At 49.8% G+C, this 17499-nt stretch overlaps 1 protein-coding gene across 1 annotated transcript; it reads left to right on the plus strand.

Annotated features, from left to right (window-relative positions):
- Positions 1–1762: 1762 nt before the first annotated feature.
- On the plus strand, positions 1763–14162 carry DUSP5 (dual specificity phosphatase 5). The gene is made up of 4 exons (XM_019646684.1): positions 1763–2364; positions 6679–6827; positions 9686–9905; positions 12651–14162. Exons 1-4 carry the CDS (start codon positions 1986–1988, stop codon positions 13055–13057), a joined length of 1155 nt encoding a protein of 384 aa, XP_019502229.1. The 5' UTR covers positions 1763–1985; the 3' UTR covers positions 13058–14162.
- Positions 14163–17499: the final 3337 nt, after the last annotated feature.

Consider the following 17499-nt stretch of genomic DNA (forward strand, 5'->3'; position numbering starts at 1 on the left):
CTCTTAACCATTGCTTCACTCCGCCGGCTCGAGATTTCTTTTCTTTACCACTAGCAGTTTCCTCTGCCTGGAATGCCCTCCATCTTCCCCTCCATGGCCTGGCTAACCTCAATTCACTCTTCCAAGTTTGCCTCAGCTCTCCTCCATTCTGAGAGGCTTTCTCCAGGCCCCAGCTCTGCAGCTACCCCACCCTACACACCCTGGATAGTCTTCCATACTGACTACAGGAACTTAAGGAGGCCTGTGGCTGGGCCAGGCCCCTCTCTGGGCTGGGGGCAGCTGGAGCAGAGAGCAAGTCCTGCTCGCTTTGCTGTCCAGCACCACATACAGAGAGCCTGGCTATGTAGGTGCTCCATACATGTGCGGCTGTGGGCTGAGGTGTCTGGGGATGGGTGGTGCAGGTGACACTAGGGGAGGAGCAGATTGAAGGGAAGGCTGGCACAGAAAACCCCAAAGAGAAAATCCCCGCATCACATCTTCATTAAGATCCCACTGGCATGGAGAGGACAGCGTCTCTGAGTGCATCTGTGACCTAGAGACAATGCCAGCTACTGGTGTCCCATTTGATTGCATTTGTTTTCTGAATTTGATTTCTTCCTTCTAAAAACCTCGTTCCCCTCCTTCAGTGGTAGAGAAGCTCTTCTCTAGTGGAGGCAAGCTGTTTTCCATCCAACAGCCCCTCCCCCACCAGGCTAACAATAAAATCCTTGCTCGTGAACATGGGGGTGGAGATCTTTCCCTCACACCGTGTCCCTGCAGCTAACAGAGCCCTGGCACCAAGCTGACCCTCAAAAAATACTTGAACGAGAGAATTGCGTCCAGTTCCCCAAGACTGAGGACGGGAAGCCTGAAGCTGCTGGAGCTGGTGGGGGGGAAAACAGCCTGGGATTATACTTGATCCACAGATAATCCCTCAAATCCAGAAGCCACCTGGACAGTTGGCTGGACTGAGCTCCATCAAAGGATGTATGTGATGCTGTAGCTGATTTCACGACAGATTTTCCAGGAGCCAGAAAACAACTCCTCAAAAAACAATTATTCTAATTATTATTGGCGTGTGACCGAGAAAAGGGCTGCTGTTAATCCTTTGAGGGCAGAATCCATTTGGAAAGATTAATTGCTGGCTCTTCTCTCTCCATTTTTACTTCTAGGGACTTCCATTATGGACATTTTCAAGTGGAGAAAACGGTGTTATGAACACCTAGGTACCAATTGCCCTACTTCAACTCTACCAACACAAGCCCAATCTCAACCGACTCATCTATAAACCATTTCTCGAAGCAAATCCCAGTTATCATCTTATTTCACGGGTAAAGACGTTAGAAAGGATCAGAATACATTTCTGATTCATCTGGGGGCCCTGGCCAAGGCCCCCCCTCCTTGCCCGGCCCAGTGTGGTGCTTGGCACGGCGCCTAGCAGGTTCCGAACCTACGTCTATGAAACTCAGAGCCCGATTGTGTGGCGCCGGCCCGGCCTCCTCCGCTTCCTCCTCTTCCCGCACAGCGTGGGTCACCTCGGCCTCGTGGCGTTCCTAGCACCCCACTGGCGGTCTCCGCTGATGCGTGAGTGAGTCTCTCCGCGCAACGCCACAGCGAGCACAGGGAGGCGCCTTGCACTTCCTCTTTTCTCCGGCTGACTAACCCTCCCCGTGAGTCCCACTCCCCGGGGGCGTGGCCACGGCCCGAAGGGGGCGGGGAAATACCCATATTCGGCCTTATATGGGCAGCCACGTCACAGGCCACACACTCCACATAAGACGCGGCGCTGCCGGCGGAATCCCCGTTTTCTGGGGCTGTGTGTGGCAGGGCTCGGCGCCGACCGTGCGGGGCAGGAGAGAAGAGTTGAGCAGCCGCTCCGGCGCGGGGCTCGGTCGGCCGGCCTCAGCCTCGCAGGCCGCCCTCCCGTGCCTAAGCCAGCGAGCACCCTGGCCGTGGGCACCTGCAGGGCGCGCGGCGCGGGGCCGCTGGGCGGCGGCGGCGGCGACATGAAGGTCACGTCGCTCGACGGGCGCCAGCTGCGCAAGATGCTCCGCAAAGAGGCGGCGGCGCGCTGCGTGGTGTTGGACTGCCGGCCTTACCTGGCCTTCGCCGCCTCCAACGTGCGCGGCTCGCTCAACGTCAACCTCAACTCGGTGGTGCTGCGGCGGGCTCGCGGCGGCGCGGTGTCGGCGCGCTACGTGCTGCCCGACGAGGCGGCGCGAGCGCGGCTGCTGCAGGAGGGCGGCGGCGGCGTGGTGGCCGTGGTGGTGCTGGACCAGGGCAGCCGCCACTGGCAGAAGCTGCGCGAGGAGAGCGCCGCGCGCGTTGTGCTCACCTCGCTGCTCGCCTGCTTGCCCGCGGGTCCGCGGGTCTACTTCCTCAAAGGTGAGCGCGTGGGGGGCCTCGGGTTCCCTGTCACCCTTCCCCCTCTGGGACAGCCTCACACTTTAGGGTCCCCCTCCTCGCGCGGGGCGTCCTCCCTGGCCCTGGAACTCAGGAAGTCCCCACTTGCCGGAGTCTGCACCCTGAGTCTTGATGCGCGCAAGGGAGGCCACTGCCCGTGTCGGCGCTCAGAGCTTCGCCCTCCCAACCCCGCGTTCCTCGAAAGCACCTGCCAGCCTGTCGGCCCGGGTGGGTGGGGTTGGTTACGCAGCTGGGGGCGCTGCTTGGTAGCAGTTTGGGGGCTGTCGGCTCGTGCTGGGCGCGGGCCCCGGTTCCTGGCGCGGGCTTCGCGGGTCTTGCTGGGGCCTGGGCTCTCTCAGCCTTTCCTGATAGACATATCTGGCGGGATCAGCAGGTCGAGACCCCCCCCCCAGGAGCGTGGCGCCTTGGTGTCCCCTTTCCTCCTGCCTGGATAATTAACATACTTTAGGCTGTGTCTTCACCGACTCCTCCTGCCTTTTTGACCCTGGCGAGTCCCTCCCCTTCCTTTTCATTTCGTTTTATTGCTTTTTATTGTTTTTCTCCGGCCTCCCCTTTCCCCCTCCCAGGCCTTTCTCTAAGCTTAATTTGGAGCTTACAGCCTGTCCACCCCTTTCAACCTCCTCTTTCCCTCGCCCTGGGATCATTCTGGGTCCTGAGCCTAGCCAGAACGGCTGGCAAGCCAGGACCTAGGAGAGGTGCTGCAGGATGGTGGTGGAGGGGAGTCTGTAGCCTTTGGTTTGAGACCCCCAGAAGCTGCGTCCATTACACCTGCGGGGGAGATAACTGACTTCCGGTGCTGGGTGGGTGATTGACTCTAAACTCCAAGAGCATTGATTTCTGGGTCACTTCCTATGACTGCTCCCTCCCGCCTTGTATGTGAGTCCTTTGTAACCTCAAATGTATGGAAGACCTAGCCCTGCAATGCAGAGTTGAGGGCTCAGCCCAGGCCACGCCCCAAAGCCCTGCTAACCCTGGTGCCAATACCTTAAGATATAACAGTGATGTGATTCAGAACTCAGGTTCAGTGAGCTGAGAGTGAGGGCCCTGTTTTAAAACCATGCAGTTTGGGGAATTGCGCACACTATCAAGCCAGGAGATTCTTGAGGCACCCTGGTAGCCCCCACCTCTATTAGCACCTCTTGCAGACTGTGCCCTGTTGATCCTGTTAGGGAGATGACAAAAGCAGACGATCTTCCTTCTCCAGCCAGCCTCAGTCCCCAGGTGAGGGAGGGATGCCCTTCAAGCTCTTGCAGAGGTTTCACACATGGCCCTTGATTTCTTTTTCTTCCGGATATGGTTTTGTCTTTTGTTCTTAGTAGTGAGTACAGGGAAAGCGTCAACCTTCCCAGCAGCATGCAAGGTTATGTTCCAGGTCTTGTCTCTGCTACCCACCCTTTTCCAGGGGGCCATGCTGACAGTTCAGATGTTGATATAGGAAGTAGGCAGTTCTATAGACTCACTTCTCAGGAAAATCAATGTTTAAAATTTTTCTTAATGCAAGTAACATACATAACTCAATTTAAACAGCACACAGGCCATGCAATGAAAAGTGGGTCTTCACACACTTAGAACCCTCTTTCACTCCCCAGATACAACTATCAATTATTCCTTGTTCATCTTTAAAGTTAATTTTCAGTGTCTTTAAAAAAATAGAATGCTTTTATATATTTCCTGTTCCTGCCCCTTTCACCCAACTCGGCTCTTGGGAGATTTGTCCGTATCAGAGCATACATTTCCATTTCTCTTTTTTTTACTAGTCCCCCTGGTGATAGCCAATAGGTTGCTTCCAGCCTCACTATTTGAAACTGTGATAGAGTATATTTTTGTCCAAATGTTTTCACATGTGCACTGTCAGTAAATTGTGAGACTTGCCAGGTTGAAAGTTATGTATACTTGATACTTACCCTTATAACACTGCTAAACTTTTAAGTTGTTGCCAAAGAAAGTTTTTATTTCCTTAACTCATGTCCAGATAGTTCAGGTTTAATCTAGTGACATCTCAGCTCTTCAGGGGCAATGCTTTTTTACACTTCCCTTACTTCCTCCCTCCCCCCAAAAAAACCCCACTAACATGAGTTGATTACTGAGTGGCATTGTAAGTGCATATTTATGTATCGTGCCCATGCGCTTTGCTCTGCTCCTCTAGTAATGCAATGGTGATCAGACGCAGAATCACTCTGAAGAGGGTTGAAGCAGCCAAAAGAATTGCCATGTCTCTCAAGTGAGGCCCCAGAGAGGAATGTTCTGTCTTTCCACGCCTCTGATGGGAGTGGGTGAAAGACAGAGACCATCTAATCTGGAGGAGGACTCCTGACCCCAGCTTGAAGAGGCAGGGCCCTGTTTATCTGTCCCTCAACTACACTGAGACTCATTGTCTGCCAGCCTTATTTTGTCAACAGGCAGGCAGGACCCAGCCCATACCCACACCTCCTCCTGTCCTTCTGGCAGCCAACTCTTAAGTGCTCTATTTAAAGCCAAGAGATGGGGTGGCCTGAAGGCTTCTCTTTCCCAAGCCTCATCCTGAAGTTTGGGAGGACATGGGCCACTCTTAACTCCAGGTCCCCATCCCATGTTACTCAGTTTGTCTCCTGGAACCCAGAATGTTGAGGCCCAGGTACAGGAAGTGATTTACTAACTTCCTCTTCCGGGGAAGCTGTGTGTTTGTGTAAGCCTGGCTTTCTCTCTGCCTCCTAGGAGAGAAAGGGGCCAGGGGCTACGGTTAGGGGGAGGGGTAAGCTAAGCCACAAATAGCCCCTGGTCATCCTTTACTCTCTGGTCAGGCTTCCTGTCATCATGATCAGGAACATGATCATTGTGGAGGACCAGAAGCTCATCTGGGGAGCCCCAATTGGCTATTGTAGAAGTGACTACAGGGGAGATTTGGGCGTACTAAATGGGGGCGGGGCTAGTTCCAGCAAGCGCAGAGGAAGCAGCAATGACAAGATGACTCATTCTAGGAATTGGCGGCTGCTTCTGGGAGGGAGCTGGAGGCTGCCATGTAATCCATTAACCATTTGTCTACTGCAAGAGTTTTAAAAAGCCACCATGGACCCCACTGTGGGGCCATCGCATCACCAAAAGACAGAAGGAGGGGGGGACTTTTGGAAAATACATGGCCTCAGAATGCATATTTTTAATTGATGATTTGACTCCAAGTGAATTCTGGGCCAGAAAAAGACAGAAGCATGTTTTCTGAAGGCTCTAGGAAGTGTCTTAGGTCCCTTCGGATTAGAAGCAGAGGGCTTCCCCAAGCAAGGTCAGCCTGTTCACCCAGCAGCCCTTGGTATTCTGAGGCTTCGGAGGCCAGGTTTTCACTTGGTTCTTCCCCTTTGCGTATACTGGGCCCGAGAAGCCTTATTTATATATATTGTACATTTCTGTGACTTGGTCAGAGATTAGTTTTTACCGTAAGCGATCCATTTGGAGAAGTTTAAATGTAGCATTAAGGAATTTTATGGAATCAGATTTACTGATTTGAGGACAGAGTTCAGGAGGGAAAAGGTAGTAAGGAGATAGAAAGGGAGGGTAGGTATTAATCAAGGGAGAGAGACAGTTTTTACTTTTGGGGGCTGAGATTTACGCTTAGAAGGCCCCGTTCCTCCAGTTTGGTTTGGGAGGTAATAACCTAGATTGATTACTCTAAATCGGACCTGTGGAGAGAATTGTCAGCAGTGTTCTTAGCACCTTTGGGAGTGAGAAAAGGCAGAGCTGTTTTATTACCTGGAGTTTAAACCTCATATTAGCCCCCATTCCCTTATGAATGAAGGGGGTTCCATCAATAACCCAGTTTAGAGCTGATGGGCTAGGGATGAAACAGACCAGTTTAGGAGTCTTTTTCTTCTTGCAAATTAATAAAATTCTGCATAATCACACCTGCATTTTAGATAAACAAGAGAGAAAATAGCTTGTTTTTTTGAGGGATTTGGTTAACATTTGCCAGATGTCAAATATATTTCCTTTCACAGTTTAAGCTGTTTCTGATAGACACAAAAAGTTAGTCATTGCCTCTCTGAATTACACCTTTTTTAGAAGAGAGAGTGTGTGTGCACATGTGTATATAGAGCCCACTTTTTTCTTCTCTTTTTCTTTTTTTAAGCCCATTTATATTCTAAGACTACTAGTTGGTTTGGCTCCATTTTTTTTTATGTGACCAGAACCTATATTACGTTAGTATTTTTTACTGTTTCACACTCAGGGTATTGATTAATTCTGGGAATTTTCTAACAGCCCAAGAAATCAATGCTTATATCTGTCTGTCTTGTTTTTTTCTTGTAGGGGGATATGAGACTTTCTACTCGGAATATCCTGAGTGTTGTGTGGATGTAAAACCCATTTCACAAGAGAAGATCGAAAGCGACAGAGCCCTCATCAGCCAGTGTGGGAGGCCAGTGCTCAGTATCAGCTACAGGCCAGCCTATGACCAGGTACATGGTGTGGAAGAGCTATCCTGGCCTCTGGCCCTGTTCGTTCCTTGGCACCCTGACTCTGCCTGCTCAGCGTCCGGGGTTGGTTTTTGTGTGGATCAGGGTGTTGGCAGAGCCCGCTAGCTTTAGAGAGCCTGTGTTGGCTTGCCGGCATGAGTTTCCATCCAAGAGTAAATGGGCTTCCTTCCAGCAAACAAGCTGACAAGAGCAAGCGAGACACAGAATGCTTGACAGCTTCTGGAGAAAAGGGGAAGTGAACGATGTATTAGTAGTACATATTGAAGAAACTTCGAAATACTGGTTTAGGGTTCCCTGAAAACAATTCAGAGCTGACTTTCAGGCTTCCTGTGTTGACCTTTATAATTGTCTGCAGTTTCTGCAGACCAACCTAGTACCTGTCAAGGTGTGCGTTATTGGTATTTTGAACTGAAAAGGGGCGGGGTTGCAGGGAGCTAGAAGGAAGGTTGTCGAGAAACGACAGTTTGGATGGCTAAGCAGGCTCGTCTAAGGGTTTCTGATGCTTATAATCCCGTAAATGCGGGAACCAAAGGAGATCACGAGACACTAGGGGATTGCATGTTTCCACAAACATGTGAGGGGAGGAGTTGTTTTTCCTTGAAAATATTGTCCTTTGTGACAACTCATTAAAGGAAGCATAAAGTAGAAGGGAACAGGATGAGGAAAAGGCAGGCAGGGAGCCAAACCTGGCAGAAACCGGAGATCAACACCCACCTTCCCATTTTACAGGAAGAAAAACCTGTTTCATGGCTGGTGAGAGGATGGATTTGTCAAGAACCCTGCAGTTGGGTTCATGGCAGCACTAGACTTAGAACCCCCTTAACGTACTGTGCTGGTTCTTTTCAGAACTTTGTTTTGTTTGCCACATGCTTTCTTTTGGAAAACGGCCATTCTCTTCTAGGCCCCTGACTTGGTGGGAGGATTCCCCCCCCCCCCCCCCAAACAACATATCCAAAATCATAAGAAGGAAGACTTTTACGGATGCTGCCTAAATGCCAGCTTCCTGCCATGAGCAGAGCTCTGCCCTGGGAATAAACTTCCAAGTAAAGCCAGGTGACCTTTCCTTGAATGGGATCGTTGGTCAGGAAGTCTATTTGTTTGGGGAGGTGCCAGGGTTTTTATTATGTTTCCCTTTATTAAAAATACTGACACTATAAGATGAGCCCTCAGCTTACAAGCCATGGACATCCGGCTTAGCTGGATTTCTATTTTTGTTTGTTTGTTTGGGTTGTATTTCCCCCCTTGTTTCTCAGAAAATGAAAGAGAAACAAGAATTGGCAGGATGTTGTGAAAGCATTGCAGACCTTTGGCCAAGCGAGGACTGGGGAGGCCCTGATGTTTCTCCAGGGTTCATCTGGGGAACCCCCACATGCTGCTTCTTAGAAGCCAGGCATGGTCGTGTTAACCTTTGGGGTTTCTAAAGGCCCTTGGTTTCTTCCTCTTGTGTTTAAACAGAAGATTCAGAAAACGAAAGAAGCATGGTTTCAGGGGTGTGTTGGGCTAAGCTCCAGAAGAAATTGGATAGTATCCCTGGCCTGGTGTGTCAGCATTTTCCAGGCACGTAAGGGAGGATGAGATCTCTGTAGGTATATCTAACTAAACTGTTAAGCCCAGGGGCCAGCCATAGTAAGTCCTAATAAAAATACTGGTTGTCATTGTTAGTACCTTTTGCAAAATCCTCTATAACTTTCTTCCAAGTGTCCAAACTGGCCTTTGCCTAAACACTTCTCAGGAAAGAAAAAGCAAACACCACATGTAGGGTAATGTGGGGAATTGCCTGCTGCTAGTCCTGGTCCCATGCCCCTTTTCCGATTGTGGGTCTGGCAGTTTCCATTCCACTGTTACTCCACGACAGGAAATGGGAACACAGGAAGTAGATGGATGATACGGAAAAGACTCCCAAAGACATAGCCACTATCTCTCCAGCCCGGTGTTTCCCTCTAAATCTCCAGGGCTCCCACTGTCCTAACTATCACTGGCTCTTCCTGCCACCCTGGAAATGCTATAACTGTCAGAGTCTGACCAGCCAGCTGTTCTTTTTAGCTTTGCCTCGGGGTAGGTGGTCTCTAGTCCCAGTGGGGACCCTCCTTAACTAGAAACCTGGTGTGTGGGTGGTCTCCCAAAAGGAGGAGGATGTAAGCACCTCTCACCAAAACCTTCAGCCCCACATGAAGAAGATCAGGGGTGGGGGAAGCTCCTCTGCTCAGGGCTTTTCCTTTATCACAGGATCCTGGGTAGATAGTGGGTATTTTCACTTCCAAGATGCATACTGTTTGGGGGGCGGGCCAGGGGGCACATTTTAACATCTCAAATTCGGTATATCTTACGATCAACAGTGTCCTAGGTTTGATGAAATACACTATATAAAACATCAAGGCTGTAAGTGGGGGAGCTCACCTTGTTGAACCCTTCTTCATTTTATCTGGAAAGAAACTGAGGCCGCCCCAGGTTGAAGGGCTTGTCCTGGTATCAGGTCAGCTAGAACGTCAACACAGGCGTCTTGTGTCTTCCCATGCCACCACACTGCCTCCTGTCCCTGTCAGCACAGGAAGGCTGCTGGCATTTCCTATCTCCTCAGTATGTGGAAGAAACTGAAAACTTTTGCCGTGTGGGCTTTGCCATCACTGAGTCACACTGGCAATAGTGTAGGATAGAGAGTCTGCCAGGATGGAGGCTTCACCCACACTCCTGGTTGAATGGCCTTGGCTCTGAACTCAGCCTAGAAACCAGAAAGGGAACCTCCCTCCTTAAAACAAATAGGTCAGAGTTGTTTTGTTTCCTCTCCCCAAGCGAACAGGCTAACCCAATATTTCCTGGTTGTCCTTTGCCCCTGCTTCCAGGGTGGCCCAGTTGAAATCCTTCCGTTCCTCTACCTTGGAAGTGCCTACCACGCATCCCAGTGCGAATTCCTCGCCAACCTGCACATCACGGCCCTGCTGAATGTCTCTCGGCGAACCTCCGAGGCCTGCACAAGCCACCTACACTACAAATGGATTCCCGTGGAAGACAGCCACACAGCTGACATTAGCTCCCACTTTCAAGAAGCAATAGACTTCATTGGTAGGTTCAGCCGTTCCCCCACACTGGTTCTGAGCACTGTGTAGAGACATGTGATTTTGGATTTTGATGTACTGACGGTGGCTACCTTCGTGAAGAAGAAAAGTATCTTGTATGTGCAATGACCAGGAGTTAGAGCCAAGAAAGGGATGCAATCACCGAGAAGACAGAGGGGAAGAGTTGAGCTGCTGTTAATTGGAGCTTTAATTTGCAAGATAAATTATAATTTTATGGCAATACTCACTGCTGCTCTCGTTATGGTTTCTAGCTGGGCAGGAAGCAGAGTGTGTACATGCGTAATGTTCCACACCAGGAAAGCAGGGCCAAGGGAAAGAATGACCCTAAACTGTGCTTCTACGTAGGCTGGGATATTTTTAAAAGAAAACAGAAGGTTTGAGGGAACACTACTTAGGCACGAAGCCCCAAGGGCTCCAGCAGCTTTCCACAGTTTTTGGCAAACCACTTTGGGGGTACTTTGTTTTGCATTTTCAGCTAATTTTGGATTAAAGCTAGCACTAGACTCAAGTTCTATGCTTGGTGCCCAGAAAAGTTGGCATCTTTTGCATCCTTGCTCTATTCCACGAGGCAGTTGTGTAGGCCTGGAAACCTCCGGTCCCTCTGCCTGGAAGGGGCTTTAGGTCTTGGGTTTCCAGCTCCTCAGTGTAGCTTGATCTCCTGTTTGAAATCTTTTCTTTCCCCTGTCCCTCTTCCTGGAGGTGTTGGGCTTTTTTCTGTCTCAAATTTGCAAGCACCGCTCCCCAGCCTTGTGGTCTTGCCCCGCTTTCCAGAGTCCGTTCCCATTAACATGCATAGTTTCTGAAGCTGAGAGAGACATTATTTTCCTACACCTTGTGAGGGATGTTGGAGGGGAGAAGGAAGGCGGGTGTCAGGCACAGCGATAATGACTTAGTGCGGGTAGCAACTAAAGGGCCCCCTTCAGCCACATGGTGGTCCTCTCTGCTGATCACCCACGATTTCTGCTCCACAGGAAACCCGATGAGAAACTCATTAGAGGCCAAAGGCCGAGCCTGTCCTTCTGTCCTCGTCCCCTAAGCCTTTTGGCTGACATGGTTCCTTTGGAGTCTCTGAGAGGCAGCCAAAACGATGGGTTCAGGGTGGGAAAGCCATGACTTGTTCTCCTTGTCCCTGGGAATGCCTTGCCCTTCTCAGGCTGTTATTTAATTACCTAGATAGCTACTCAGTGAGGTCATGAAACCCGCCCCTATCCATTTCTCAGAAAACTCCTTCCTCATCCTGTGTGTGTATTGTGTCCGTTTATGTACACAACCCATAGCGTTTTGAAAGCACAGGATGCTTTCCCCCAGACTGCTTGCCCTGCTGATGGAAGGAGGGACTGAGGTTGAACTGTGCACTGACCCATCATCCAAGGGGAAGGCCACAGGAGGGCCACGTGGAAGGCAAGCCCCGAGGGGTCATGTGGGATCCAGAAGCAACGTGCACTCACGGCACTTTGCTTTTTGTGAATGTGGCATTGGGCCAATTAAAAGACTATAAGGAGGCTAACAGAGGAGCAAAGGAAAATTGGAGTCATGACCCTGTAATCCTAGGGACTTGGGGTCCCCTTTGAACTAATTTACAGGGACTCTTTTTTCCATTTTGAGTCAGACTGAGTTGGGGCACCTCTAATGAGCTACAGAGGGGTGTCCTTAGATGGGGAAACTCCCCAACTCCTCAGAAACTTGATCTTTTAGATCTTACAGTTTTATTTGCAACATCCTTGAACTTGAGAAGGGAGGTGGGTAAGGAGGCTGACTTTTTATTTGCCCTTCAAAATCTTAAATGTTTTTGCATACTGTGGCTTTACATAGTGCCACCTACATCTAACTTCCTGTGATGTAATTGTTTCCTTAGTAGCAAGAGAGGGAATTGGAAAGACTGTTTTTTTGTGGTTCTTATTTGATGTGTATATATGATTAACCTTTTACCCCTTGCCATTCTTAACAGTTGTAGGTCTTTTGGGAGGAGGAATGGAGCAGAAAAGGAGGGCATCCCCCTTTTGTCATATTGAGCTAAAGAATGCTAACTGACGGTGGTAGCTTTGTGGCAGTGACTCCCATGGTTGTGCAGAATGGACTTTGGAAAAGCCATTTATATCCTCTTCCTAGTAAGCGTCACTTAACCAGGGCGATAATTAGTGGCTGTGCACTGTATATTGTATGCTTGGTAGTGGGAACCCTGGGAGTTGAGCCAAGCGTCCCGCCCTGGCACAGCCAGACAGGGTGCCTGGGGAGGCTGCAAGGCCTCTACCAGGATGGAGACTAAATCATCACCATAAGACTCAGACCCCGAGAGGCAGGGATTGCTTCTCTATGTCAGTAGAGCCTGAGACCCCCTCAGAAAAAGGTGCATACCCGTGAAAATTTACATGCAGTGTCAAGGCTTTTTCAGTGTCTTCTTGGAACCCATCCATGTGAAGATGGCATCCCCAGGAAGAGATTAGTCCAGGTCTAGAATCTCCAGTGGCAGAATTTGTGCAAGTGTCCTGGAGAACTGGGAAGCAGCTGTAAGGATTAGAAAGGTCCTACATAGGGAAAGACATTGGTGGGACCCCAAAAGCTCTATCCTCACCAGTAGGATTTAAAGGCTGGCAAAAGTCTGGTGTAGGACCACAGCTATTGAGCAGGCATGATGGTTTAACAACTGGGTCACTTTCGTGTTCAATTCTTGTGTTTGGTATTGCCTTTGGGTTCCAATCCCAGCTTATTCTCAGTCTCTTCTTTCTTCCAGACGGTGTCAGGGAAAAGGGAGGCAAGGTCCTGGTCCACTGTGAGGCTGGGGTCTCGCGTTCGCCCACCATCTGCATGGCTTACCTCATGAAGACCAGGCAGTTCCGCCTGAAGGACGCCTTCGATTACATCAAGCAGAGGAGGAGTGTGGTCTCGCCCAACTTTGGCTTCATGGGCCAGCTCCTCCAGTATGAATCTGAGATCCTGCCTTCCACGCCCACCCCCCAGAACTCCTCCTGCCAAGGGGAGGCAGCCAGCTCTTCATTCATAGCCCAATTGCAGACACTGAGCCCTGACGTGCAGGGCTCCTACTGCACGTTCCCTACCTCCGTGCTGGCGCCAGTGCCCACCCACCCCACGGTCTCCGAGCTCAGCAGGAGCCCGGTGGCCACAGCCACATCCTGCTGAAACTGGGATGGGGAAAGCAGCCCGGCCCCAAGAACAACTGTGATTTTGTTTTTTAAACGCGTGGACATTTCATACCTGTGCAATACTGAAGACCGCATCTGTCCCACTGCCTCCGTGGGATAGCGAATGGTCACCAGGCTTGCAAACAAACTTCAGACTGACCTCTGGGACAGGTTCTCGGGACTGAAGGAAGGCCAAGCCATGATGAGAGCACAGTGCGTGCTGACTACTGTACTTCCAGACCTCCTGCCCTCTCAGGACTGCTCAGTCCTGGCACCTCAGAGTTCGCCTTTTCATTTCAAGCATAAGGCAATAAATAAATACCTGCAGCAATGTGGGAGAAAGCAATTGTTAGACCAGGAAAAACCGGCAGTTACAAAGCCAATTTGTTCTGAAGGAAGCACAATTTCCACCTTACTTTTTTCACTTTGGCAGTCTCTGTATTTGTCTCTGTTGCTTCAGGGAATAAGCTGATCATTGAGTCAAGAAAGTAACCCTATAGGGTTTGTCAGGACCCAATATATATACTGATTTGGACCTTCATATGTTTGTGAGACTCGTCGTGGGTTCAGCGGATGAAGTTGGTTGAAGCGGCAAGAACTTGACACGTCTGGGTTGCCTTTTCACTGTAACCCCTGACTCTGGACTTTGGCATGACTCTTATTCATACTTGAACCTTTCTCGTCTCACCTCTCCTCAGAGCAATGTGTGTCCTTTTGGAAAGAGTTCTTCAGACCATAGACCACACATCACCCCTCTGAGGTGGTGGCAGTGGGGCCAGAAGGGAAAGGGTACCTTCTGTCTGGGTCGGTGGCGTTGACATGGCCGTTTCCCCAGCTTGCTGTCCGTATGTGTGCTTGTCTTGTCTCCTGTGACACTCGTGTCCTTCCCTGCCCCTGGGGATTGTCTCCAAGCTGTTGACTTCTGGGATTTGCCGAGTTCCCTTTGCGGTACTACTACTTTTTGTCTATAGGTTATTTCTCCAGGGGAAAAGGCAATAATTTCCTAAAATCCATACAAATGTGAAGAAAAGCTGTTATGTTGCTGGTTGTTGTTGTCATTGTTTTTTTTTATAGTGTAAAATAAAAATAGTAAAAAGAAAAAAAGCACTTCTTCATGTTGGTGAGTTTGGGTAAGGGAGGAAGGAATACACTTAGGTGGGGAACCCCGCCTGCTTCACTGGGTGTGATTTGCAAAGGAACTGAGGTGATGGTGACGGATGTGCATCTGCTCACAAGCTAATGATCTTAATACAGAATACCGCATTTCAGTTGAGAGGCTCCCCTAAGCTCACTTGCAAGAGAAGTTCTCGGGTGCAGGCCACATGGAGACGTGGTCGGTGCATCTGCCCACTCTGGGCTCCACTCCTGTGAGCCCAGGCAAGGAATTCAACTTGAATCTCAGATTCTTCATCTATGAAATGAGTGAGCTGAGCTAAATGATGCCTAAAGTCCCTAAAGCTGAAGGCTCTGGATTCCAGTAAACCTGAGTGCAGGGTTGCGGTCAGCCACCTCCCTCCTGTGCCTGGCACGTGGCAGACACTAGAAAAGGTTGGAAAAATGGCCAAGGGATGGAGATATGAGCTATGAAGTTTCACCTTAAGTGCCTGTTTCCAGTGTTTCTACCCTTGAAACTAATTCTTCCAGATAATTCCCTCCGGAGTCCCCAGGTAAATCCCTCAATGAGTGGATTTAAATCCAGGGCTGTATCAACTTGCCTTTGGAGTTAATTGCCTCTGTGGAGGAAGGAAGAGGCAGTATTGACGTCTTCTCCACAGCTAGCTCTATCTCCAACCTAACTCTTAGGGCCTGTTTCCTAATCAGAGGGAACCGGGAAGTGGCTGGGGTGTATGCCACCCCAGTCATCTGGTGCCTGACATGGGGATTCCACCCATACCCCTACATTGTGGAGGGCCCAAAGAGGCCTCCAGCGTCCCCAGCAGGCACCATATCAGCAAGTAGCAAGATGGCAGCCAAGCCCAGGGTAGCCCAGCTTTGAACATCTCACCTCAAAGGCTCTCCTTGAGGCCTTGCTCTCCACCGTTTCCTTGGGAAGTCCTCAGATGAGAATGCCACCCAGACTGGAGTGGCTGCATTTCCTTCAGCCCATGCCCCTCATCCGCATAATCCAAGCAGGGCTTCCATGGAAAGAAAGGAGTGAAGAGGACTAGACCAGGACGGGGATGCCCGGGTTCTAGCCCTCACCCTGCCCTGCAGTTCTTTGGAGCTAATCTCTAACCTCTCTGGACCAAACTTCTCCAGAGCTTGGACTAGCTGATGCCTGACATCCCTCCTCGGTTTCACATCTCGGAGCCTGTGCTCAGCCTTGGAACATGTCCTGGAAGCCCACCCATTGTCCAGGCCTGCCCAGGTGCTGAGTGGCGGGAGTGGCCTCAAGCAGGGAGAGCCAGAGAGTGGGAAGCTGGATGCAGGCTGGGGCGATGTGCTAAGCTGCATCCCACTTGCTGACATTTGCTTTATTGCATTAAAGTATTTCTCTGAAGGGTGAGTAAGTCCTCTAAATCAGGCCTGTGAGGATTGCTCATAAGCCAGTGAGTCACTGGAGGGTAAGCCAAGTGAAGCCCCACAGCTGGGGACAGCTCTGTAACTCTCACTCCTTTAATAGTCTCCTCATTAATTACAGCCCCATTGTGGCCAAGACCAACTTGACACTGGCTTCCAGAGCTGGGTGGGGAATTGAAGTTGGTGTTTTCCAGTTGCTTCATCCCCAGGTTTTGTTGGTCTCCAGCAACGTTTCAGGAAGAGATGTGTCTGAGAATAGAGATGTTCGTACCCCCCATATTCTGTTTGCCAGCTTGGTCTGTGGAGCCGGGCCCTCTCAGGTCCACCCTAGCTCCTGAGCTAGGGCCTGACAGGGACAAGCAATGTATGAGCAGCCTCACATATGTGCTGAGAGGAGCCCTGTGTTCCCATGGGTCTCCCTCGTGTGAGGACCTGGGGAAAATGCCCCCCAGACCTCAATACCCTGAGAGGTTGTATCTCTCTGAGTTGCTCTTGGTTTATCTTCTAAACACCATAAAGCCCATGATTGCCCATTTCCCTCCTTGCTCAGGCCACTAGGCAGCTCAGAACCAAATTTTTAGCCTACCTCTGGCAGTTTTATAGGACATTATACCTTAAGGTTATATTTTATACCTCACCCTTCAGCTAAATAACTCCTACTGGTCCTTCACATCTCAACTCAAATTTTACCTCTCCAGGGAAGCCCTCCCAGACTCTCAGACTAGGTCAGGTGTCCCTGTTCCATCTCTCATGGTTCCCTATCTCTATCTTTTCATATTTCACCAAAGCTTAAAAAATATTCATTTATCTGATCATTCTAATAATATTTGTCTTCTCCAGACTAGAAACATCAGAGATTACATTGCAAATCGAGAGGGACTCAGCACAGGGCCTGATATGGTAGATGTTCAATAAGTATTGGTCATGTGAAGGAGTGAATGAATGACAAACTGGGAATGAAAAGTTGTCAGAACCAGAAGCTGCTCTCCATCTCTCAAAGCCCATGCTATCCTCTGCACCTGAGCTCCTTTATTCCATGCCGTTTGCCAATTCTTCCCCAGTCCAAGAGGAAACTGGTTCCCTAGATTTAATTACTGCTACCCTATTGGTCAGAGTTCATGTCACCACATCACCTCATTGGGCACCAGTCAGCCTATATGGATGGGCTACCCTTGCATCAAGTGTCCACCCTAGGACCAATAGGTTTGCTCTAAATTCATGGATTTGCCTACCTTAGGCTCTCTGGGGCTGATAGAGTAGTTTCTGCTACAAGAAGCAGGGAGCCTGTCACACACTTGGCTAACTTGCCATGTAAAGTGTTCAATTAACACCAGCAGACTGTTTGATAAGAAGGTCCAGAAGACTGCTATACAGCCTGACCTCAATAAAACCCAACACTACCCCTCTCGTCCCACCTCCAGTGAGCACCCTAAGGTGATTATGGTACCCTAAATTTAAAATCCTGGTAGTACTTATTTGTAGTAGCAGGTCAGATCCCTTCTCGCACATACGCCCATGCCCATCCACTTATAAAGTTTACAGAAACCTAGAAGCCACGAGGTGGGAGCTTAAAATAAACCCTTGAAGCATCCGTACACTTTTCATTCTAGGCTTCTCCAGCAGCCAGGAGGAAATGTACTGTTGAGAGGAATAAACATACCAGATAGTGAAGCCTCCAGTCTATCTCTATGGTAGGAAGATGAAAAAAAATTATTTCCAACTTTCAAGGAAAAGAACAGTAGACTTAGAATTGGGCCACATAGGGCCGGCCGAGTGGCGCGATGGTTAAGAACTGGCTTGGGATGCCAGAGGGCCCTGGTTCGGATCCTGCATATGAGGGCCAGTGACACTGCCCTCTACAGTTAAGATGCTGAACAACAGTTCAACCTAGGCTGGGCTGCCGTGAGTTGCTGGCGATGG

The sequence above is a fragment of the Hipposideros armiger genome, unplaced genomic scaffold (genome assembly GCF_001890085.2).
Source record: "Hipposideros armiger isolate ML-2016 unplaced genomic scaffold, ASM189008v1 scaffold_105, whole genome shotgun sequence".
NCBI classification, from domain to species: domain Eukaryota; kingdom Metazoa; phylum Chordata; class Mammalia; order Chiroptera; family Hipposideridae; genus Hipposideros; species Hipposideros armiger.